General features: G+C 37.5%; 1 protein-coding gene across 5 annotated transcripts in view; it reads right to left on the minus strand.

Annotated features, from left to right (window-relative positions):
• LOC131048701 (transcription initiation factor TFIID subunit 12) overlaps positions 1-25,912 on the minus strand; it is a 52,095-nt gene extending 26,183 nt beyond the window's left edge. For 2 of the 5 annotated variants that reach the window (XR_009106489.2, XR_009106492.2), the window contains exons 1-3: positions 25,542-25,912; positions 24,655-25,307; positions 23,646-23,861 (exon numbers count right to left, since the gene is read on the minus strand). Coding sequence is in view for 2 of the 5 variants with exons in the window: in XM_057982766.2 (XP_057838749.1) it covers positions 23,646-23,861; positions 24,655-25,260 (822 nt within the window). In the remaining 3 variants the exon portion in view is untranslated. The remainder of the gene's footprint in view (positions 1-23,645; positions 23,862-24,654; positions 25,308-25,541) is intronic. The other 3 variants (XR_009106491.2, XM_057982766.2, XM_057982765.2) reach the window with 2 other exon arrangements.
• Between the last annotated feature and the right edge of the window lie 538 nt (positions 25,913-26,450).

A 26,450-nucleotide genomic window follows, 5' to 3' on the forward strand; every position in this document is an offset into this window, starting at 1 on the left:
TATTATCTATCTCTATTATAAATCTGACTATCTTCTTTGTTTGGCAGGTGAGAGGAGTATTTATTGATTTCAATATCCTCTTCACAAATATCAATTGATATATATATGCAAGAGGGGAGGATCAAGACACTACTTGATCGCACCCTTTGATATATACTATCAATCGGTGTTTATTTAATTACCAACCTGATACTAATCGGGGTCCGCGTAACTTAGTGTTCATGCCAATCGGTGTTTGTGTGGCATATTAACCAATGTGAATCGGTGTCTAAGTTAACCGATATTCATCACTAACTAATGGTTATATATATCAAGCGATGCATACTTTGCCACCCGATAACAACTCGATAATCATTATTTGTTTATTGCTGAGAACACATCCGATATAAATCAGGATACATGGTTAACCCGATAATCATCGGTGATCACAGTTATAATGCAAACCGATAAGCCATGCTATAATATGATTATCGATATTGATCGACTAAGTAGATTTGATATATAAATGAGGAATGATCATCAAATGAAATTGCTTGAAGTTTTCTTGATGGTTTATCGATAGGATAAATGATTGAATGAGAGACTTCATTTATCTCTCATTCAATCATTTATCTTACCGAAGCTACCATGCATTAACACTCCCTCTTAGCTAGGTAAGATAAATGAGAGCAGTGTATCAAGCATCACAATTCAAATGATAGTTAGCATTATTTACACAATCTAACTTTCTAGGAAATCATATCACCTAATCACATGATATGAAGTATCACCTAAACACGTGATACAAAATGTCCATCACGTCAATCTTGTGATGATAGGATATCACCTTAGCATGTGATATCAGTATTGCCTAAGCACGCAATACTTAAGGATAATCATATGAGAAAATATTCAATTCTCATCTTTATCCAAGTTGTAGTAGGTGCACTAACATCTTATACAAATGTTTTACCACAACACAATCATGGCTCATCCATGACACACCAGAGATCCAACATGATAACTGGTTTGGACATTATAAGATCGTCACCTTATAATGTCTCCATACAAGTGTTCATTATCTTGAGAGATCGTCACCTCTTAGATATGAACCCAGGGGATACAATCCAAAATGTCCTATCATGACAAAGAAGTTTACACATTAAACATCTTATCGATATTTAAATACAGATTACAAAGCAAATTACCTTTCTATCATACCTAAACCTTTTCTGAAGTGATCAACCTTCACTCTGGAAAGAGGTTTGGTCAGAATATCTGCCGTTTGATCTCCTGTACAAACATATTCTAATTGAATCACATTTCTGTCTACCATATCTCGCACATAGTGGTATGGAATCTCAATATGCTTGGATCTGTCATGGAACACTAGATTAACTGAAAGTTTTATGCAGCTCTAATTGTCACAATGTATAATAGTGGGTTTCATAGGTTCTCCAAACAACCCCACAAGCAACTTCCTAAGCCATACTGCCTCTCGGGCAGCCATAGAAACTACAATGTATTTTGCCTCGGTGGAGCTTTGAGCTACAGAGGACTACTCCCTGCTGATCCAAGATATCATGGCTGAACTTAGACTGAAGCAACACCCTGAAGTGCTTTTTCTGTCAGTTACACTTCCAGCCCAATCTGAATCTGAAAATCCATGTAGGTCTATATCAACTTTCTCATACTTGAGACCAAGGTTTAGGGTACCTTGTAGGTATCTCATGATGTGTTTTACTGCAACCAGGTGTATCTCCTTAGGTTCACACATGAACTGACTTAAGGCGTTAACTGCATAATAGATATCTGGCCTTGTATTCACCAGGTACATCAGGGACCCAATCATCTATCTGTATTGAGTAGAGTCAGTGGGTTGTGAGTCTGATGCTGCTTCTTTAAGTTTATGTAAATTGGTTTCCATAAGAGAGGTCATGGGCCTACAGTTTAGCATTCCAAATCTCTTCAAAATATCCAAGGTATACTTTCCTTGGTTTAGTATAATGTTGTCAGAATTCTGTCATACTTCCAATCCTAGGAAGTAATGAAGGAGTCCCAAGTCCTTCATATCAAATTCTTTGGATAGATCTTTCTTGCATTGATCTATAAGATGATCATTTCCTGTGATTAATAAGTCATCAACATATAAAATCAACATTAGCATATCACCTTTATTTCTTTTGTAGTAGAGATTAGGATCTGCATCATTCTTAGAAAAGCCTAGTCCTGGGAGATAGGTGTCAATTCTTTCATACCAGGCCCTGGGAGCCTGTTTAAGCCCATAGAGAGCTTTCTTGAGTCTACACACATGAGATTCTGCATTATGAATTTCAAACCCTTCAGGTTGCTCTAGGTAGACTTCTTCTGAGATCTCACCATTTAGAAATGTTGTCTTAATCATCCATCTGGTGTACCTTCCACCCCTTAGCTGCTGCAATGGCAAATACAACTCTTACTGATGTATATCTGGCAACAGGTGCAAAAGTTTCTTCATAATCTATTCCTTCCCTTTGTGAGAAACCTCTGGCTACAAATCTAGCCTTGTGTTTTTCAATACTACCGTCTGCAGCATGTTTGATCTTAAAAAGCCATTTAAGTGAAACAACAGATTACTTAGTTGGCCTAAGAACAATCTCCCAAACATCATTTTTTATAATGGACTGATACTCTTCAGACATGGCATCCTTCCATACTTGATATTCAAGGGCCTCTGATACATTGTTTGGTTCGGCTTTAGAGAGATCATTCATAAGGGCAACATAGCTAGTGAATTTGTTAGGCCTTTTGCTTTCCCTGAAGGTCCCTGAAGGAGCAAAAAACTTTTGAGCTTCTGCTACAATCTTGGTGGCCCATAGTGGTCTTTTCTTGAGGTTTTCTCTAGGTGGACTTTGAGTTTCACTTATAGTTTCCTCAAGATTCTCCCTCTGAAGCTCAGGAGTAGGATCTCTATCTATGCTAGGGGTGGGGATATAGACTTCAGGGTCTAGAGAGCTTTGGGCTCTTTTGAAAGCTAAGTCTTCTTCAAAGGTCACATCCCTGCTTAGTTCAATATTCTTTTGACCAGGTATATAGATCCTGTAAGCCTTGGAGGTTTCACCATATCCTACAAAGATTCCCCTTTTTCCAGAAGGCTCTAATTTTAATCTTTTCTCCTTAGGTACATGAATATAGACAGGGCATCCAAATATCCTAAGGTGGCTAATATCAGGTTTTGATTTAGTAAAGACTTCCTCAGGGGTCTTATCTTCAAGATGAGAGTGGGGAGATCTGTTTTGAATATATACAACAGTGCTAGTTGCTTTTGCCCAAAGATTGACATTTAGATTTTGATCAAGAATCATAGCTTTGGCAGCTTCAACGATTGTCCTATTTTTCCTTTCAGCTATCCCATTTTGTTGAGGGTTATAAGGTATTGTTAACTCCCTCTTAATCCCTGAATTTTTACAAAACTCTTTAAATAATTCTGATGTGTATTCCCCCCCATTATCAGTTCTTAGGGTTTTAATTTTATTTCCTGAGTAGTTCTCTATTAGTGATTTGAATTCTTTAAACCTATTAAGGATCTCTTCTGATTCTTTACATTTCAGAAAGTAGATCCAAGTTTTCCTAGAGTAGTCATCAACAAATATTACATAATACAAAAACCCCCCCAATGAAAGTACAGAAATAGGTCCACATACATCAGAATGAACTAACTCTAAAATTTTACTTGTTTTCCTAGTACTATTCTGAAAAGCACCCTTAGTATTTTTACCTAGGGCACATCCTGTGCATGCCCCTGAATGATATTGCTTTAACTTAGGTCCACATACTGTGACAAGGTCTCCCATTGATGATAAAGCTCTAAAATTTAGGTGGTCTAGTCTTCTATGTCAGACTTCATTAGCATTTGTAGTTTCATGAATTAGGGCTAAGTTGAGCTCTGTGCATAGCTCATACAAGTAGCCTTGTCTTTGACCAATTGTTTTAGCTTTCTTGATGGATGAGTTCTTTGGCCAAGCCAATAGTGCTGATATTGAGACTAGATTTCTCTTGATGCTTGGAGCATATAGTACTCCTTTAAGTTGTAATGATACACCCGACTTTAGTTTGATGGTGCAGGTTCCAACTCCTTTGACTGGATGTGTAGAGTCATCTCCGATAGTTACTTCCTCATCATTCTCCTTTTTCATGGAGTCTAGTACTTCTCTGAATCCTGTAATGTGTCTGGATGAGCCACTATCGATCGCCCAGGAGTTCACTTTGTTTGATGCTTGGTTTGTGAGTGCTAAATAGAGTACATACTTCTCGAGGTCCTCTTCCCTTTTAGATTTTCCTGTTTTGGCAAATGTGGCTTGCTTAGCTCTTTCTGGACATTTGGCAACATAGTGCCCAAATTTGTCACATCTGTAACGCTGAATCTAAGAAAGGTCCTTCTTGAAGGTGTTCTTGTCGTGACGACTTTTTCTCTTCCTGAATTGCTTCTGCTTGCTTTTCTTGTTTGAGTTCGTATTTAGAACTTGGAGATCTTCATCTATATTCTTTTGCTTGATCCCTTTCTTATTTTGCCTTGATTCCTCTTGGAGACAGTCAGCCTTTAGCCTATCGAATTTTGGGAATTCATCCCTTGCACTAATGCCTTGGACGAATGTTTCCCATATGCTAGGCAACCCATCTAGAGCAATGAGAGTTAATTCTTTGCTTTGAATCTCATATCCAAGGTTGCCAGTTCATCCCTTAGGGCAAATATTCGCATGAAGTAGGCATTGACTGATTCTCCTTTTATCATGGCTATGTGATTTATTTCTCTTTTCAAAGCCAAGGTTCTACTGGCATTAGATATCTCAAAAGCATCTTCAAGTGCTTTGAACATGTTGAAGGTTGTTTCATGTTTCCTTATGATAGGCATAATATTGTTTCTTACCCCATCAACTATGATTTTAATAGCCTTTTCATTTCCTTCTCTCCAAGTTGTTTTGTCAGGTTCAGTCTCAGGTTCTGCAGTTTCAGTCTTTACAAATGATTCGACTTTATTTTCTTTTAGAATCATTTGAATTCTAAACTTCCATGCTGAAAAGTCATCACCTCCTTCGAGTTTGTCTTCAAATCTGATAGCGCTAGCCATTGAAAGAATTGTGATGTTGAATATATGCTTGATTTGAATTTTTCGTAAAATTGAACAGCCTCAGGTTCGATTTAACTATAGCTCTAATACCATGTAAATGATGTTCAATTTTCAATTCAATATGCAAGATGTATTCTAATTTGTATTATCTATCTCTATTATAAATATGACTATCTTCTTTGTTTGGCAGGTGAGAGGAGTATTTATCGATTTCAATATCCTCTTCACAAATATCAATTGATATATATATGCAAGAGGGGAGGATCAAGCAGTGCCTTGACCGGTCATGTCTTATGATAAGACCGATCAAGACACTACTTGATCGCACCCTTTGATATATACTATCAATCGGTGTTTATTTAATTACCAGCCCAATACTAATCGAGGTCCACGTAACTTAGTGTTCATGCCAATCGGTATTCACGTTGTATGCCAATCGGTGTTTGCATGGCATATTAACTGATGTGAATCGGTGTCTAAGTTAACCGATATTCATCACTAACTAATGGTTATATATATCAAGCGGTGCATACTTTGCCACCCGATAGCAACTCGATAATCATTATTTGTTTATTGCTGAGAACACATCCGATATAAATCGGGATACATGGTTAACCCGATAATCATCGGTGATCACAGTTATAATGCAAACCGATATGCCATGCTATAATATGATTATCAATATTGATCGACTAAGTAGATTTGATATATAAATGAGGAATGATTATCAAATGAAATAGCTTTAAGTGTTCTTGATGGTTTATCGATAGGATAAATGATTGAATGAGAGACTTCATTTATCTCTCATTCAATCATTTATCTTACCGAAGCTACCATGCATTAACATATTTCATATATGTTCTCTAATTTTGTTGCAGGAAAGCAGTATACAAAGGTACGCCTATAAAACCCAATTATTTATAGAACTGACCAAATTTTGGTTTAACTAAAGTGTAACTAATTAGGGGACATTACAGTGGTATCAAAGCCTGATTCTGCCAGCCTGTTAAGTAGTGCATATATTTCATGGCGGACAATAATAATTAGTATTGCACATAAAACCACTCAGTTAGGACTAATTATTCAGTCTCTTCTTAAATAAATCAAAAATTAAATTGGTCAGGCCAACATTGCATTCTTACGAGTGCCTTATGTGTTTTGAACATGCCTACTCCATGGGTGTTTTATATGTACACTTTCCTCACGCATACCTTGTGTTTGTGCCATGTTTGGCATGTTTCCAGCATACATGTTCATTTATGTGTCATTTCATGAATGAGGTGTGTTCAGCATGTCTACTCCATGAATACCTTTCTTACGTATGTTTCATGACTGATGTGTCTTCAGTATGTCAACTCCATGAGTACCTTTCTCATACATGCTTATATCTTATGTGTATTTATGTAATACTTCATGTTTTACATGTATGATTCATGTCTTGCGTGTATTTTTATGTATGATTCATGCTTTACATAGCTGCTTCATGCCTTGTGTGCATTACTTCATACCTTATGTGTATAACTTCATGCCTCATATGTATACTTTATTCACATGTACGCTCCATGCCTTAAGCGAATTCATGTGTATACTTAATGCTTTATGTGTATTCGTGTCTCACATAGGTGCTTCTTGCCTTATGTGCTTTCATTTGTACACTTTATGTGTATTTGCATGTATGACTTATGTCTTATGTATTCATCTGTATGCTTCATATTTGATTGGATTCATGCATAAAGTGTTCCCTACATATTTACTCAGTATTTGTTTACGTGATTGCTCCATGTTTGACTTGTTTTTAGTGTGGTTACTTCCTAATGTATGCTTATGTGCCGGATATGCTTCGCATCATGATTAAGGTGTTTTCAACGTGTTTATTTCATGTGCATTTTATGCATGCTTTCCTCAAATGCTTCATATCTTAAGTATATTTGCTACATAAGTGATATATTTTCAAAGTATTTACTCCATGTGCATTCTCTAAGTGTCTTTATCATGTATGCTTTCTTACTTATGTGTGATTACTTCCTTTCTAGTGTACCTACAGTATGTGTATTTTACATTTCTCATATCTGCAGATATCACATGTATATACCTTGTGCTGTGTATTCACCAGTGTGTTACCTAACTTAAAGAATTTCATGTGTATGCCTCGTGCTTTATGCACCAATTGTATTCGTGTATTCATGTGTATACTTTATACGTGTATATGATCCATGCCCTGCGTATGCTCATGTATTACTTGTATTCATATGTCTTCATGTATTCATAAGCATGATTCATGGCTTATGTATGATTCATGCCTTATGAGTATTCATGTGTTTTACGCCTCAAATGTATTCGGGTGCATACTTTATGCCCCACATATATTCATGTGTATGATTCTACTTCACAATGGTTACTTCATGGGTGTTTGTGCCTTCCTAATGTAAACACTTCATGTTTGATGTGTCTTCACACAAGTTTATACTGAAAGTGTTTTATGAGGACTTTAAATGTCTCAAGAACTATATTCTTGCATTCAAAATGAGGTGCATGTTTTTCTAGACATTTCTGTCCGCAAATAAAATTTGATAAGATGTTGTTCAACATATCCATGAAGATCAGAGAATATAAAGGGAGAGTACAAATACTTGATGAAAATATTAAGTCTGCCTATAAATCATCATAAAATAAACATGTTGAGAAAAATAACCATTCACAATATATTTATAGCAAACAATAGCAGGGCGCTAAGCCATAAGATAATAAGCTCTAAGATTAGTTAAGATGCAATCTATATTAATAGAGCCACTCTCTAAGGCACACATGTAACAGGAGTTTTAACTTCCCAACTACTTGTAAACCCAAGCTCCGAAATGAAGTGGTACAACCTGTTGTGACGTATTCACACATCACCCCCATTGCAAATGGGGACCCCTGCTTTTTGCTTTCTAGGGTTTGTTTTCTAGGTCTTTTAGGGTTTTGTCTGTTAGCCTTTGCAAGATGAGTGTTGTTGAGGGGATCGTTGGATTACAGGCTTTGCTTGAGCCAGGGTGAGTCCACAGGGCCCTAGAATTAGGGTTTCTTTGAGAGTCTTCCTTAGGGCCTAGTTTTGCTCTCGTTGCTAATTGTGTCTTGCTTTGTGAGTGGGTATCATTCTTGAAGGTTCGAGCTAGGTCGAGTTGGTGAGTGATGAAGTCTGAAATGTCATCCTGATCTTCAAATACCCTGAAATTTGGCTAAGTCTGGAATGTCCTAATCCTGAAATTTGGCTGTCTGGAATGTCCTGATCCTGAAATTTGACTAAGTCTGGAAAACTGAAGAATCCTCCAAAAACTAGATTTTGCAATATAACTCCTGGAGGTCCGAAACCACTCTCAAACATCCTGAAAGTATATATGGAATATAACTTAAAGTATAAGAATTCTTATACTTAAATGTTATATTCCATAAAATGATCCTGACGAAGAGTTCAAAATGTCAAATTTCACTCATGACCCTTCCAAAGGGTCTAGAGCTAAATTCTCCATAAGACATTCTACTTTGACCAAAACCTACAACTAATGCATTCCTAGGCTTGAATGAAGACAAAAGCACTTGTTTGAATGAAGGAAAAAAAAAATGAAGTCAGGATCATGGCCTAAAGTGAATTTCACTCCTGACCCTTCCAAAGGGTCTAGAGCGAAATTCTTATTTCCTCTATTTTTCTCCTTAGCTTGACCAAGTTTGTAGACTTTTGAGGCATAATTGAGAAGGTTTGATGCAACTTTGCCTTGGAGAAGAGATTTTAGACCTTCGGATGATGGATTCTAGCCTGGGAGAGGAATTTCACTCCTGACCCTTCCAAAGGGTCCAGAGCGAAAATCCTTATAACTCTCATTTTCCTTCCTTGTTTTGGATGGGCGTTGGTTTATTAGGCTTTGTGTGTGAGTCTTGATGTGTTCTTGCCTTGAGAAGTGTTTTGAAAAGTGAGGATCTTGTCCAAAAATAGGAATTTCGCTCTTGACCCTTCCAAAGGGTCCAGAGCGAAATTCTTCATAAGCCTCATTTGCTCCCTTGTTTTGAATACCAACCTTGTTCCATGGGCGAATTTGGGAAGGAAATAACAAGTCTCTGCCTTTTGAGGTGATGGAACGTAGAAATGTGAGGGATTTTGGCCAAGATTAGGAATTTTGCTCCTGACCCTTCCAAAGGGTTCAGAGCGAAATTCACTATAATCCTTATTTCCTACCTTGAATGAGCTTAAAACCTGGTTCCTCAAGTGGAAAACAATCTATATTTGCCTCCAAGAGAAGATTGAAGTTTGAAAAATGAGCAATTAAAGCCTAAATCAAGATTTTCGCTCCTGACCCTTCCAAAGGGTCCAGAGCGAAAATCAACCTAAGACTCATTTCTTGCCTTATTTGACCAAATTTTGATTTGCAAGGCATTTTGAAGGTAAGAGTAGACATGTTTGGACGTTGGAAATGTTTGAAAGCTTTGAAAAAATGAAGGATTCTAGCCAAGAAGGTGAATTTCGCTCCTAACCCTTCCAAAGGGTCCAGAGCGAAATTCCTTGCAAGCCTATTTTTTTGACCTTGCTTACACCACAAACCTTGTCTCCTGGGTGAAGAATGATGTTTTGTTACCTTCCAGAGAAGATTGGAGTTGAAAAGATGAAGGATCAAGTCAAGAATGAGATTTTCGCTCCTAACCCTTCCAAAGGGTCCAGAGCGAAAATCCTTCTAGACCTCATTTCTTTCCTTATTTGGCCAAGTTTTGATGTCCAAGGCATGTTGAAAGAGAGAATGGGCATATTGAAACCCTTAAGGACATTTGAAGGAGTTAAGGAATGAGTGTTTTGGCCAAGGAAGGAAATTTCGCTCCTGACCCTTCCAAAGGGTCCAGAGCAAAATTCCTTACAAGCATATATTTTTAACCTTGCTTGAGCTTAAAACTTTGTTCCTAAGGCGAAAAGAGACGAAATTTCACCTTGCAAAGAAGTTTGGGATTGAAAAAATGATGATTTTGGGCTAGAAAAGGAAAATCGCTGCTGACCCTTCCAAAGGGTCCAGGGCGAAATTGTGTAAAGCCTATCTTTTCCCTTAGTTTCATGCCAACTCTAGTGTGGATCATGATTAAAGAAGTCCTTAGGCATGTCCTTGAATGGTCAATAATTATCAAGTTTGAAGGAATTGAGCCAAATGATGAAAATCGCATATATTTTTAACCTTGCTTGAGCTTAAAACTTTGTTCCTAAGGCGAAAAGAAACGAAATTTCACCTTGCAAAGAAGTTTGGGATTGAAAAAATGATGATTTTGGGCCAAAAAAGGAAAATCGCTCCTGACCCTTCCAAAGGGTCCAAGGCGAAATTGTGTAAAGCCTATCTTTTCCCTTAGTTTCATGCCAACTCTAGTGTGGATCATGATTAAAGAAGTCCTTAGGCATGTCCTTGAATGGTCAATAATTATCAAGTTTGAAGGAATTGAGCCAAATGATGAAAATCGCTCTTGACCCTTCCAAAGGGTCTAGAGCGAAAATCTTAAAACCAATATTTTCCTTGCAAGTCTAGTCAAACGTTAGGTTTTCATGGCTTGGATGGGTGCGAGGAGAGGTGTTCTTGCCCTATTGAAGTTGATTGAGGACAAATGATGAAGGAGTAAGCTCAAGTCAAGATTTTCGCTCCTGACCCTCCAAAGGGTCTAGAGCGAAAATCCCAATTCCACCTATTTTCTTTGCAAGGCAAGGTAAAATTTTGATTTTTATGGCCTAGAGAGGAGGGAGGCAAGGTGTTCTAAGTCTTGGAGGTGATTTGAAGTTGAAAGGATGAGGAAATAACCCTAAAACAAGATTTTCGCTCCTGACCCTTCCAAAAGGTCCATAGCGAAAATCCGAAAAATCTACCTATTCCTTTCAAATTTGTGCTAAACCATGCCTAGACCAAGGTGAAAGATGCCTTTGAGATTACCCTTGAGTTGATTGTTATCTCCAGAAATAATGATTTTAGGCCAGAGGAAGAATTTCGCTCTTGACCCTTCCAAAGGGTCGGGCACGAAAATCCTTCAATCACCTATTTTGCCTTGTAAAATCAAGTTAAACTTGGGCTGGATGAAAGAAGAGAAGTGTTTCCTTGCCTTGTGAGGTGGATTGAAGTTGAAATGATGAAAAAATGAGCTACAAGCAAGAATTTCGCTCCTGACCCTTCCAAAGGGTCTAGGGCAAAAATCCTTCAATCACCTATTTTGCCTTGTAAAATCAAGTTAAACTTGGGTTGGATGAAAGAAGAGAAGTGTTTCCTTGCCTTGTGAGGTGGATTGAAGTTGAAATGATGAAAAAATGAGCTACAAGCAAGAATTTCGCTCCTGACCCTTCCAAAGGGTCCAGAGCGAAAAAGCCTAAAACCACCTTTTCCTTCAAAACTTGAGTGAAGTCAAGCCTAGACTAGGGTGAGAAAACTATTTGGAATGCCTTGGAAAGATGTTTGACCTTCAAAAATGTGAATTTTGAGCTAAAGTTGGAATTTCGCTCCTGACCCTTCCAAAGGGTCCAGGGCGAAATTCTTATAGGGTCTGTTCCTGGAGAAAATCTTGGGCAAGTTTTATGTTGATATCTTTTCGTTGATGATTTAAGTTGAAAATGCTATGTTGAAATGAATTTATCATGTGGCCTTAATCATCTTTTTGTTTGTCTTGCAATTAAAAGGCGACCTTTTCCAGTCCGGCATCAACAAGGACGACCTTCTCCAGCCCAACATCATCAAGGACGGCCTTCTCCAGCCCAGCATCATCAAGGACGACCTCTTCCAGTCTAGCATTTGAAGGAAAGGTACACCATCCATCCTGCACATCAAAGACAAACGAGGTTAAAGCAAGGGTCCGTTGAAGAAGCCAATAGTTTCAGAAGAGTTAATTAAAGTTAGCTTCTAAACATCACCAAATTGAACATCAACCAAGTGTCGGACAAGGTGGCATCCCAGTCATCACTCCTCCAGTCGGGTTGGTCCACCTCAGCGTGTCCAGATTCAATGTACCTGACTCATCAAAGATGACACAAACTTCGATGTACCTACCCCGGTTATCCATTGGTCGAATATTTCAAAGAAGACATGTGTCCAAATAATGCAATTATTTCATTGGCCAGAATTGAGTTTGTTGTAACAAACCCTAATTAAGGTTTTCATTGTAAAATCTCGGCCATTGATCTCAAGTTGATCTAAACCATCGAATTGTATTGAGGGCACTATATAAGCCCTGGCTCCTCATTTGTAAAGGGGAATAGTTAGTCAATAGTTGATAGTAGGTGAATAATTAGCTAATAGTGAATTGTCAGTTGATAGAATAGCAATTGAGTAGAATAGCAAGAGAAGGCAAAGATTGTTGCCAAGATGTTGTTGTAAAAGACTTGTAAAACTTCATTGAAGAAATGGTGAAATCTATGGGTCGATTCAACAATTTGCATGGTCTTTATACTTCTCAGATTTGATTTCATGTTATTAGATGAGTGGAAGAAATGTGTTTGATTGATGGTGAAATTTGTATATCCATACTACTAGCAGTTTGTTGATTCCAGACTTGCCTTGTGTAGTCAACTGGAATCATTCAGCTTAAGCTTAACTTCAGTTGTCGCTTCTTCACTGATATGCATCAACCTGATGGTGTCTATGCTTATAGCGATGATCTGAACATCATAAAGCTTTCCTCCAAAGATCGCACTAACCTTGTGGAGATGGTCCTGGGATGTCAAAACAAGACTTAGTTAAAATTTCACCAAGGGTTATTTATTGCTCCTACATTCTTAGTGTCAGAATTAGATCCTTTCCTCGCCCTCATCCTTTTCCTTTTTTTTCAAGATCTAGGCCAGTGAAATCTTGTGATTCCAGCAAATCAGACGTTTAGGTCATCGAGTGTAAGTCCCCTTGTGATTCCAGCAAAATCACATCATACCACAAAGAGCTTATCCATGAGTAGAGATCCTACATAACAAGAACCTTGAAGCTTCTCCGATTGATCCTTTTGCGATATCTTCAGCATTCGGGAGCTTTACTCAAGAGAGGATAAGGTACCTTTAGGTATTTTATTATGTGTTCGCATGTGCATAAAAAACACATCAACACAACCCTTCATACATTGCGACAAAAATTTATCGTGCCAAGCTCCCAACTTTGCCCATGGCTTATAAAGCATAACATATCTGTAAGGAACAATATGTATAATGATGGAGTAGAACATCATCATATATTCCTCAAAATCATTGCCATAGTCAGAAATTGGACTTGCTACTCTTGGTACCGAGTTCTCCTCCATTTCTTGACGCTAAACAGTATTAGCATCATAGTAGGCATGATCATTCCAAAGTTAAGGTCATAGATATGTGACATGCTTCTAACCCTCATCTTAATATATGAGGCTCATCCCTTGCTTTGTCCCAAAGTGATATCCAACAATTATGTCCAACAATTATAATTCTAACAGTCATTAACATAGCAGATTTGATATCATTTAATATAATTCATATTTCAGTTTTAAGTATTATTTCATATATGTTCTGTAATTTTGTTGCAGGAAAGCAGTATACAAAGGTACGCTTATTAAACCCAATTACTTATTTATAGAATTGACCCAATTTTGGTTAAATTAAAGTGTAACTAACAAGGGGACAGTACAACAACTATCAGAAGGAAGGAGTCCATCTGCGAATTCCAAGCCCGAGGGGCCTGTTTGAGGCCAAAGACAAAGAGACTTCCAAAGACAGCAAACAAGTAAAGGATCCTGAATAAACCCCTGTGGCTGCTCCATATATATCACCTCCTAAAGGTCGCCATGAAGAAAAGCACTCTTCACATCCGTTTGATGAACGTCCCGACTGTGAATTGCAGCAATAGCAACAAGTCGAATGGAATTCATTTTAGCAACTAATGCAAAAGTCTCTAAGTAGTCAATCCCAAGAACCTGAGAGAATCCTTTAGCAACCAAGCGATCCTTATGTTTATCAACTGACCCATCTGAAGCAAATTTTGTCCGATAGATCCACTTGCATCAAACAAGTTTTCTTCCCATAGAAAGAGGAACAAGATCCCAAGTGTTGTTCCTCTCCAAGGAAATGAACTCATCCTACATGTCTGCATCCCACTCGAGGATACCTAAAGCTTCCTGAAAGGGTTGTGGATCAAAAGCAGAAGAAATGAAGAGATGTGGAGCTTGCTGTGTAATATCCCCCTCAATTTTTTTTCAATTATTTCAGTTTACAATCAACACAAACACCCGTTAGGGTTAGAAAATGAAATCCCAATATTGCTGAAAGTAACCCTTTCCACATTTTGATCACCGAGAGCCCAATCTGGGAGAGTGAGAGCATACAGTGTTGAGGGGATCATTAGATGCAAGAAACTAAAATTGATTACAATACTTGGGCGGCAAGCCAGCCCCTTCCACTTTTCAGCGGAATAATGAGAATACTAAAAGATCACTTGTCAATAAACCAACCAGGGACAAGCCAAGAAACTGAAGTAGCAATCACTCAACCGCTTATCTAGCGGGAGGACTAGAAATGAAATTACAAATCAACTCTACCGCTTATGCAATAGGAGAACAGTATTACAATATTCAAAGTAGGCGGCAAAGTCAGCTTCTTCCACTCACGTAGTGGGATTGAGAGCAATAATCCAATTAGATAGTTGTTAGTACTACTAACCAGCTTTACAATGCACAATATGGATTACAAATTAAGAGAAATCGCTACCCCAAAGATTGGCAGCAATGCCAGGCTGCCAGCCTCTTCCACTTTGCAGTGGGTCTAAGAAAGATCAATAGAAATTGTTGTTAGTACTGCTACCAGCATTACAATATGAATCATAGAAGATAAGAACAAAGAACCAACGGCTGCAAACAATTACCAAGATCTTTCTCTCCACACCAAAGAACCCACACAACCTAAAACCAACTCCACACAAGAAGACACTCCAAATCGGAAAATCTCTAAATCTGATATACTCTCAGTACACTGAAAACACACAGACCAGCAACACCAAATCCCACTAAAACACTCACAACTTGCCCAATTTTAACCAAATGACATGAAACTGAAGGCATATGATCACTAGGAAGTAGGCGATCAATCCTAGAACAACAAAACATGGCAAACTGACCCCAATAACTTATGCACGCATCCCAAAGCACTCGGCCACATGGTAGCGCCAGCTAGGGTACAATTTTGCAAAAATAAAATCCCAAACACCATTTCAAACTTTACAAACTCACAAAATGAATGGCCCTAACCACAAAGAGAGATAGAAGAAATACCCTAAACAAGAAGAATGACACATTGAGACCTGCAACCAAGAATCTACTTCAGCACACTCCACAACCAACAACAAGAACACTCAAAAATCCACACAAATCTTCACCACATTGAGTCAAATCTACTCCTCTGGATGAGAAACAATTATACATTCAGCTAGGCGCTATCTCTCAAGCACGAAATTGAGGCACTAGAGAAGGTATCCATTCCTTGAAGTAAGAGTCTGACAACATTTTGGCAGCACTTTGTTATCAAAGCAATAATGGATACCAAAACAAGAGCCCGGCACTCTTATTTATAGCTTTTGTGTCTCCAAATTCAAATTCACATTCCCTCCAAATGGACGCCAAACCCAAATGCACATTCACTTCATATTATTTTGAAATTTACATTTCATTTCTCCTTTTCCCCATATCAACCTTCACTAAGAGGCAAATATACTTTATAAAAATATCAATAAAACATAATGTGGCATACAAAATTGACAAAGTGCATTATATCATAAAATCGACTTATTCCTCCTTAGGCGTCCAATATGAATAAGTGAAATATATTGCATAATTTACTTATTTCTCCCTTAAGCGTCCATTCTACCTTAGCTAATATTTCACTTAATAAAACATTTTTCCTAAACAAAGAATCACCCATCATAAGCACTTGTCTACACATTTTTAAAGATTAATATCTTTAATTAAATATTTTTAAGATGGATGCCCCCAAAAAGCAGAGATAACTTAAGTCATTTAGTTAATAAATGACTAGGTCCATTGGATCATATAATCAAGCTGAAGAAGTTGAATCCAATTTATCTACCAAAAATAGAACTAAATCTCTGGATCATCATGCCAAGCTGGACAGCCATAAATAGTATGTGTTGTACTAGCTCAACCCAAAACCCTAAAAATAGTAAGTGTCTCCAAACTCCGTTAGGACACAAATCGGGAAGCAACTATCACCTATTAAAAATAGCACTTACTAAAAATAGTATATTGCTAAAAATAGTGTGTCCAAATGAAATTTAACCACATATTGAGCAACCTTCACAACTTACTAAAAATAGTATGTTCGAAAAAGTCTTCAGATTCGTTTGCATGTCACACCATCGTGAGGCTCTTTGAAAACCAAAAAAAACCTAGAAAAGTAAGTTGCTCTCGCCTCCACTTACTAAAAATAGTAAGTTTGCCAAACTCTGCTGCTTGATGTACCATCATTGTGAAGCTTTCCGAAAACCCAGAAGGAATCCAGAACCCAAATTGACAAACTCCAACATGTAGGCCACCAAAAATGCAAAAACATCCTCCTGGAAAATAGGAAACCCTAATTTTGCCCTTGACTAACCAACGGATCTCAGAATTGGCCAACAGACCTGTTGCAACCATTTCACACATCGCCCCATTAGAATGGGGACCCCCTCTTTTTCTTGGGGTTTTGCTTTCCCTTAGTTAGGTTTTCTCTGCTGGCTAGGTTTGGAGTGAGTGAGTGGTCGCCAAGGCTGGATAGATTAAGGTTTTTTCTCCGAGAGCTCGTATTAGGGTTTCTTTCAAGCTAAGTCTAGCCTGGTTTTGGGAGGTCATTAGTTGTCTGCCTGGAACCCTAGGTTTGCCTTAGTGAAGCTTTTCCTTTCAAGGGAATGAAGATGGAGAGGTTGACAAGGGTAGTTGTGGTCGAAGAGGAAGAACAAGTATTTGACTTGGAAAGCCTCATAGGAAATTCTCATGAAGAAATAGAAAAGAAGAAGGCCACAAAGATGTCAAAGGTAATTAGAGATGAAACGGGATCTAGAAAAGTGCAGATAGCTACACCAGTGATGGACAAGTATGAGGATGAGATTCTAGCAAAGGAATATGATCTAGAGACATTTGATCTTGGTCCACTTACCTCCGATCAGGCTATGGAAGAAGCAACTGATTCAGTGAAAGCACTCAATGACAGACTCAAAGAAGAAATGGAAAAGAATAAGAAGCGAGAAAGAGAGGTTAGTGCTTGGAGGAATTATTTTAGCCATCTTAATCAACCTTTGAGACGACAGGATCCAGCAATATCTCCTTTGCATGCACTTCCTCTTGAATCAATAAGTGAGGCAGAGAGGGTGAAAAGCTTGGTCCAACTCATGAATTCCTGGATTGATGAATCTTACAAGGTAGCCATTGGATTTGTAACAAGAATGATGAAGACAGTTCATCAAGCTATCCAGGTCCTTGAGATCATCCATAATCTAATGATAATTGTAGATGCATTCACTCATACTAGGGACGTTATCATCCCAGTCTTGCAAGTGATAAGAGGGACACCGAGACAGATTCTAGCACAAGAAAAGATAATGAATGGAGGAACCCATAGCCTCCTGCAATGGTCAACTCTACTCCAGATGAAGGAAGTTCTTTTCGAAGACGTCAACACCAGATGCAGCCAAGTTGAAGGCACCATCCACCCGTTCAAGACAAGGTGTTTGAGGTGTTGTGTACGATCCTTGACAGAAGGATTGAGATTGAGACAGATGTAGACGTCCAAGAGTTGGAAGACAGAATCAAGATCATCTTTTGCAAGGAAGAGAACATTGTCACAGAAAGGCAGCGAGATCAAATGTATGTTGCTATGTTCCTGATTGAGAAGACAAAAGAACTTGAGACTGGATGGTAGACGACTCTTCTCACTGCTTTTGATCAAGTCTTCCACTTGGAAGAACGAATGAAGAATCTTCCTGAGATTCCCATTGCTGAGATTGAGGGAATTACGTCCAAATTCATTGAATATGCCAGAAAAGAGCATAGGAAAGGGAACAAAGTTCTAGATGAAAAGTTGTTATAAAATGGTGTGGCAACTTAATTCCTATTGGTCTATGTCTCCTCGTTATTTGTGCCAATTCTTATTGGCTATGGCTTGATAATGTTTATCTAAATGGGGACTTTTTTGTAACAAACCCTAATTAGGGTTTAGGTGTCAAAATCTCATCTGTCGATCTTCTTTTGATCCAGGCCATTCATTGTATTTGAGAGTGCTATATAAACCCTCACTCATTTCATTTTAAAGAGTTAGAAAAGGAAAAAAAGTTAGGAAATAAGTTTAATATTGTCAACAGCAAAAAATAAGTAGTGAAGAGAGAAAGTTGAACAATTGTTGTTTTATTTGGCTATGAGATCAATAAAATATTGAAGTTATGGTGTTTTATTGCAATCCTTGTGGCTATTTTCATGGTTGTTTATCTTCTTGAATCACTCTTAGTAGAGATAGCATTTAAATTTTAAGTTTGAAGGACGAATGTTGTGCTTGATCTTCGATAAGACTCACATTCCAAACCACTAGCTCCTTATTGATTGTAAGAACGCCTTGTGTGGTCAACTGAAAACATTGAGATTGATTAAGAGTTCAATCATTGTTGGAGGTATTGATATGTATCTCACTGATAGTATCTATCCCCTTAGTGATTTGAAAATCATTGAATCCCCTTAGAAGATCGCACCAATTCCAGTGGAGTTGTAATCCTTTGGCGATACTGAAATTGGTAGAATCTTATCAAGACCAATCCTCATTGAGTTATTCTTAGGATTAATTTAAGTATCTCCTCAGCGAAACCTTTATCTTTTGATCTTTTTTGAAAATCTATTAGCATTAGGAGCATCTTGTTCCCTTATTTGAAAAGTAGTCGCACGAACAAGCTTTCTTTGAAAGTACGTAAGGCCCCTTGAAAAACAATAAACACAACGGCCACTGGTGCTTATCCACGAGTAGAGATCCTACATAACAAAACCTTTAAGTTCTTCCGATTGATCCTTTTTGCGACATCTTCAGCATTCGGAAACTTTACTCAAGAAGAGAGGATAAGATACCTCTGGGTATTTTATTCTGTGTTTGGTCGTGTACAAAAGACACATCAACAAGACCCCAAAAAAACTAGAGCGGAAAAGGGGACATCACATGCTAACACTGTGACCTTGTTCTTCTAGCATTGGAAGGATCACCAATCCAGTCACCTATTGACTCTTAGTGTCTTACAAGCCCAAGAGGTCCTAAGACTGGAGTTTCAACATCTTTTGAATGATGACTCTAGGAGGAATGTGAATCCTCATCATCATTGTCACCATCTGCAATGGAGAAAGAAGACTCCTCATCAAAAACAAGAGGATTAGATCCTCTGAAGAATCGTCACCACGATGCAATGGTTCCAATATGATAGTGGATGGAGAAGTGGTAGAAGAAGAGCTCGAATGACTCTCCTCAAAACGAAAACTCCTCTCATGAACAACTCGTGAGGTAGGATCAAGAAGCATGTAGCTTTTGACATCATCTAGATATCCAACAAATATGCAAGGCTTACTCTATGGATCCACAACCTTGTGTTTGTCTACTGGAATGTGGGCCCATGCATGAGAACCAAACACTCCAAAGTGCTTAACTGAGCGTTTCCGACTAGTCCAAGCTTAATAGGGTGTTACCCCACTTACAGCTTTGTGAGAGACTCAATTATGGATATAACACGCACAGTTAATGGCTTCTACCCAATATGGTGGTGTCAAAGATTTGGAGTGAATCATACAATTGGCCATTTCTTTCAAGGACCAATTTTTCTGTTCTACAACTCCATTTTATTGAGGACTATAGGGAACTGTATGTTGTAAATCAATTCCCTCAAAGACACAAAACTGCTCAAAACTGTTGTTGACATACCCCCCCCCCTCCCCAATTATCTATACACAAAACTTTGGCAGATTTCCCAAATTGTTTATCTACAAATGCTTTGAAGTCCACGAACAAATTGAAGACTTCAGACTTTTGTAAGAGAAAATATACAAAAATGTATATGGAGAAATCGTCAATAAATGTCAAAACACATCAGGTTGTACTGAAGGATGGATGTGGAAATGGTCCAACCAAATCACTATGTACCAACTCCAAAAGTTGTGAAGCTCTCCAAGCTTTGCCTTTGTCAAATTTCTCCTCAGGATGCTTGCCAAGAATGCACTATGTACCAACTCCAAAAGTTGTGAAGCTCTCCACGCTTTGCCTTTGTCAAATTTCTCCTCAGAATGCTTGCCAAGAATGCATCTTTGAGAAACACCATCAGAATAGTGAACTAGAGGTGATCTTGTAACCATGTCATGCTGACTAAGTTGCCACAAGTAGTGGTAGTTTAAGTGGCCAAACCGTTGATGCCCCAATTACTCACTTCATCAGAATGAGTGGGCAAAACAAACGAAGGAGGATCGGAAACAAAATGAGAAAAAAGATAAAATCGTGACTGATAATCTGCTCTCCTAACTGCAACAGTAGAATCATTGTGCAATTCACAATTACCACTGAATCAAGATAGAACTCAACCTGCTTGCCTGAACCTATGTGAGTGATTTGATATACTGATAGGAAATTAGTTGATAGTGAAGGCACACAAAGAACATCATGGAATGTGCCATCCCCCACATCAACAAACCCTCTCCCACACACCTCGACAGGAGTGTCATCACCATCAAAATAGAAGGCATAGAAACATGGCTCCAAAGATGCAAGTTCATCCTTTAATGAAGCAGTGCCAGGCACTCGAATCAAGAACTCAAGTGGATGGTGGTGATGCAAGTTCTACAAGGGCCTTGCCCTTTCCTTTCCCTTTGTCGTTTTCTTTAGCCCTATTAGACACCTCACTTGAACTTTGTTTTATTGATTCAGTAACACTGATATTATTCTTTTCAAGAATGTGTCAAGTGATCAATTTGTTTTTTCAAACATTTATGCTCATAATGACCGGGTCTTTTACAATAGGCACATCTGACCTTCTCTTTCTTAGGCTAACCACAATTACAAAGTTGAATCTCATTAGCTGATTTTTTTAATCCTTCTTCTAATTGTTGTTATTTTGTTTCTTCTCCTTATCGTTGCTACTTTGTCCTTTATGTTCTTTTGTGCCTTGGTTGACAGTCAGAGCATGTGACTTAGAGAATTTTAGATTACCCATCTAGGTTAGCTTATTTTGCACGTGTGAGAGAGAAATAGCAAAATCATCTAATGATGGCATGGTGAATTGAATCCCAAGTGCACCCTTAGTTGCATAGAAGGTAGAAACAAATATTGAATATTCAAAATTTAGCTTAGAGAGAATATTAAGAATTAGTTGTTTGATTTTTTTTTTCAATTTCACATTGCTTTAAATGCAGCCTCACTGATTTCAATTTGGTGAGGAAATTTTGAATTGTGTTAAAATTGTCTAAACTTAGACTTATGAGTTCATTTTCCCACATATAACCCCTCATTTAATATTGAGACTAATTGAGTTCCAAATAGAGTCCATAACTTTATCCATATTTCATCAAGAGTACTCAAAGATTTAATATGAAAACTAAATACGAAGAAACAAACAAACGCAATGTTCCATATACTTCATCACATCTATCAAACCACTTAAGCTTTTCTACATCTGCAGTAGATTCAGTTTTCAATCCCATTGTTATCCTATGCAATCCAAATTTTCTTAAGTAGACTGTCATGCATGAATTCCACTCAAAATAATTGTAAGGAGCTAGAATGGAAGCTATTGTTTGATCCATGATGCAGAAATGTTAAAAGAAGTGTTGCTAAAAAAGAACACAAGAACACCAATATAACCCCATGCTTTTCACTAGTCTCAGTAAATGAATTTTTATGCTCTGATTTCAATGAAATGAAAGTCAAATCTGACTTTCTCAAGCCTTTTAGATGCTATGGAACAACTGAAAAAGCCACCAAGATTACCAGATTTGACCTTCCCCCTCAAACTTTTCTAATTATCAAACTCATATGGAATTGCAAGAGAAGAACATACTCACTACATTTTACCTATCTTCGTCTCCTTTATTTTCAAAAATTTTGTTGATGTGTTTTGCATGCCCTCCAATTTTCATGCTAATTTCTTTGTTCAAATGAGTTGTAAATGTCTTAGATTTCATTTAAATATTTTATTTTTGCTTATCTTTTTATTTTTATCTTAGGAGAGAGATTATAGAGGGTATCCTCTAACTGCTAGACACGTTTCTTAAATTAAGAAAACTTCTACTACAGCTCTCCCAAGAAAACATCCCCTCCAGATGTCTCTCTGAAACGTATACACATCTCTAAAATATACACAATATTCTAGCCAAGGCATATCCATGTCTCAATGCTATAAATCCATTAGAAATTTAATGGTAAATTGAATGCAATATAAGCACAACACACCCACTTGGAAATAAAACTAAGAAATAAGAAAGGGCTGTTCTAGTCTAATTTGAATAGTTCAAAGGATTGGGATGCCACAGCACAAATGTTTTGCATAACCTTGATGAAGATTACAAATAAAAAAAGTAGATTCCTAACTTCAGATATGGCTTATATGGCTGAAGTGAAGCACAAGGAAATTTTTTAAATAGCAACAAGAACAAGGGAATATCAATCTTGAGTAATACAGGCATGCTGAAAAATGAATGAATTATAAGCATAACACTACCACCTGAAAATGAAACTAAGAAATAAAAAAGCTGTATCCTCATCCAATTTGAGTTGCCCCAAGGATACCGTTATTTTGAGGGGTAGCTTTATTCTGAGGGATTGGAATGTAACATCGCAAATGTTCTGCACAACCTCAATGAAGCCCAGCTTTGGGTGTTACTCATATGGCTGAGGAGACATGGGTAAAGCTTTAATTATCAAACAATATAAGGGAACATCACTCGTGACAAATACAAAGGTACATGGAACTATTGAACCCAACTTCCAACTGTCAGTAAAGATGTAATGATGTGGGAGCATCTAGGGTGTAAAACCAATCTTGCATCACCCAAAAATATTTTCTTTCGTATTTGTTTTGTTGTGCAGATACCTACTAGTGTCATGGCCAACATGTTCTTATCAAAAAGGTTGATTCATAAAGCAAAGGATCACTCCTGCCACAGTCATCATTTCAGCACACAAAGCTCCGAACAGTATTTCTAGTATGTGATAACAAATTTTGATCACAGGAAAGTCAAATTGATATCAGACATTCATCAAGTCATATTATATCAAACCACATCATTCATAAGTGTTTTCTTATTAGTTAATGCAATATCACAAAAAAGAGACCTGATTCCACTGCGTAAAACACACTTGAATCTTGTGCCAATTGATAACATCATACATGAGATTATATTCCATGACATTTAATGAGTAGGGCCTAGGGCAGTTTACCAATTTTCTGTTCAGCACCAAGAATTCTCTCTTTGTTTTTCAAAAGGTTTCTAGAAGCAGAAGATATATTTTCTACTTGCCCCTTATAAGAAGCTAGGAATTTTCGGCTATAATCAGATTAGTGGGGCATAAAAATACCTGTTGAGTGAGTGGTTGAAGTTGAGATGGAGTCTGCGATCTTGACAGCCCTTGAACAGGCCTTTGCTGACCATGACTAAAAGAACCAATTGGTCTCATCTGAGAGCCGTGAGGATGAGAACCCACTGTACTCATTGATGGTACTGGCAGCGTCTGACCTGAAGATGCTGGATGCTGGTATGGAGGAACCTGAACAGATCCTGGCTTCTGTCTAGCCTGTTAAAACCAGAAAGCCTTAAACTGTCAATGCTTATAAGCACGATATATAGCTCCATAAAACTATATCATTTACACAAAGGAAACTTAATTAAAATAGAGGTTAAAGGGGAAAATTGAATACAAAACTAGCTGAATAGAGAAACTTCAGCGTCTATGATTCTAAAGTTTCAACAGGACAGCCTTGAGCATTTCAATAAGATGATTTAAAAAAAACAATGCGCCCAAATGAAAGGATGAAGCACAAATAAAGGTCAAAGGTAAAGCAGATTAACACAGGAAAAAGCTAACAGATAAAAAATCGACAAGTTCTGTAGTCTCTAGAAAACATTATATTTCAATCTCATCAACAAAACGCAAATTCTTAAATATATGGCTTGTTCACCACCAGGTAAATGTACAAGTTTAGTCCTTCTCGTCCATGTCACATATGCAAAAAGAAGAGATATACAACATTCCAATAAATATTGTAATCCTCAGCCAAATGTGTGCAATTCAGAGCATTCGCAAAGGAATTAGACAATGCAATTTCAGAATTAAAATATTGTAATCTGTTATCCTCGTTCTCAGCTCCAATTTGCTTATGACATTGGGTATTGCTAGAAACAGAAATGGTAAAAACAATACAACGCTATTTTGAGATTGAGCGCATTTGCACAAACTGAAAAGGCAAAACTATTCTAATATTGAAAGGATGCAGCGATGTTTTTCTCTTGTTCTAGCCTGCCAGAACTTTCCTTGTGACAGTGGGTATAAATGAAAACAGATCGGGAAATACAATACAACGAATTACCTGGTGACCTGCATACGGTGATTGCATATTGGAAGCTTGGTCCGTCTGTCCAGCAGGTATCATTGAAGAAGTAGCTTGTGTTTGTCCCATCATGGTTCCCCTCGGCATACCGTAACCATATGAGGATGATCCCAGAGTCTGAGGCCTTTGCGGACTTCCCATGACTTGCATTTGAACACCGCCTCTTTGCTGGTGCATTGCAGTTGAAGGTGACAAGTGTGGGAAAGTTGTTGGATGCTGCCTGCTTCTGTTTACAGCCGCTCCAGGCCTTGACTGCCCTGGATGGAAACTGGATGATGTGGACACAAAATGTTGATGCGTTTGCTGCCCTGAGGATACGGTAGGTGATGATTGTTGTTGTTGATTTTGTCCCGCACCAGCACCAACCCCAACAACCCCCGTTGCTCCCAGTTGCACTGAATTCTGCTGTGGGTTTTGATGAGTAGAAGCCACAGTGGGTGTTGGGGCTCCAATTGTCGATGACGCCCCAACTGTGGCTGGGGTCTGGGTCGGGGTTGGTGTTGGGATTGTTGACGAGGGCAAAGAAGCCGTTGAAGGAATATTTGTTGCCCCTTGCTGGGAAGACGAACCAGATTCCCCTTCCATTTTTATTATCCAGTATAAATATACTCAAATATTGCAATTCTCAACACCTAGAAAAACAAATAATCATATAAATTAGAAACCCAACTTCGCATTTAAAAACCCCCAAAACATTAATTCATCAGAACAACCTTCAAATTTTAAAAAACACAAAACAAGGAAACCCAATAGAAGGATGTGTATAGAAACCCAAAACCTAATCATTGAAAAAAATAATTCACTTCATCGCATTTTCAAAATAGAGAAGACGGAAAGAAACCCAAAAAAAAAGAAGTAAAGCATACCTGGCTGTTCTAACAGCCCTACTTCATATTTCAGACCTCTCCGTTCATCCAAATGTAATAATTCAACACGGAGAGTCGTTGAGGGATGGCGTAAAATTAAAAGGCACCAAATGTAACTGAACTGCACTGTAGTATTAACTGTAAGGAGTAGACAATAACTTCCACCTAACAGAATATGTAATGGCCTAACTGCTCTACATCTGAAACTTAATTTCTCTGCGCCTATAAATTCTAGAGGAATAGCAGTGGTAGAGGTTTTCTGGTCTCCCTAATCTCAGTGCTCAGTTCTTCGACTTGAACTTTGTATTCCCCACATTATTTTCTGGCCACTATTTAAGTATTGTTTCTCCTTCAAAGTAGCGGTCCTATGGAGAGAAGCATCCTAAAATATTTTATTGAGAAAATTTTCTTCATTTTTAATTCGGTCAGGAATATTAGTACATTCACATGATTTATCACTTATCAACAAATGAAGCAATTTAATTATATATTTTTCAAAATATTAAAATATAAAAAATTTATTTATTTATTATTTTATTAGATTAAAGTTGTGGTAATTATTGTTAGTGTGATCTAAGCTATAGAATATTTATAATTTTTTCAAAAATAATTATTTTTAATTTATTTTCATGTTACTTTTTAATTTTATTGTCTTTAAATTTATTTTCATGTTACTTTTTAATTTTATTATCTTTAAATTTATTTTCATGTTACTTTTTAATTTTATTTCTTTTCTTTCATCTTTTTAATCAATCATCACATAGAGTAAAAAAAAAATGAACAAAGTTTCTATAGTATGTATTTAATTTTCTATTTTAAATGATTTGTTTATTTTCTTATTGAAAAAGTAAGTGCAAAAATCAAAATTATATCTTATTAGTTCTTGTCCCTTGTGCATGATACTTATGC

The sequence above is a fragment of the Cryptomeria japonica genome, chromosome 11 (assembly GCF_030272615.1).
Source record: "Cryptomeria japonica chromosome 11, Sugi_1.0, whole genome shotgun sequence".
NCBI lineage: Eukaryota > Viridiplantae > Streptophyta > Pinopsida > Cupressales > Cupressaceae > Cryptomeria > Cryptomeria japonica.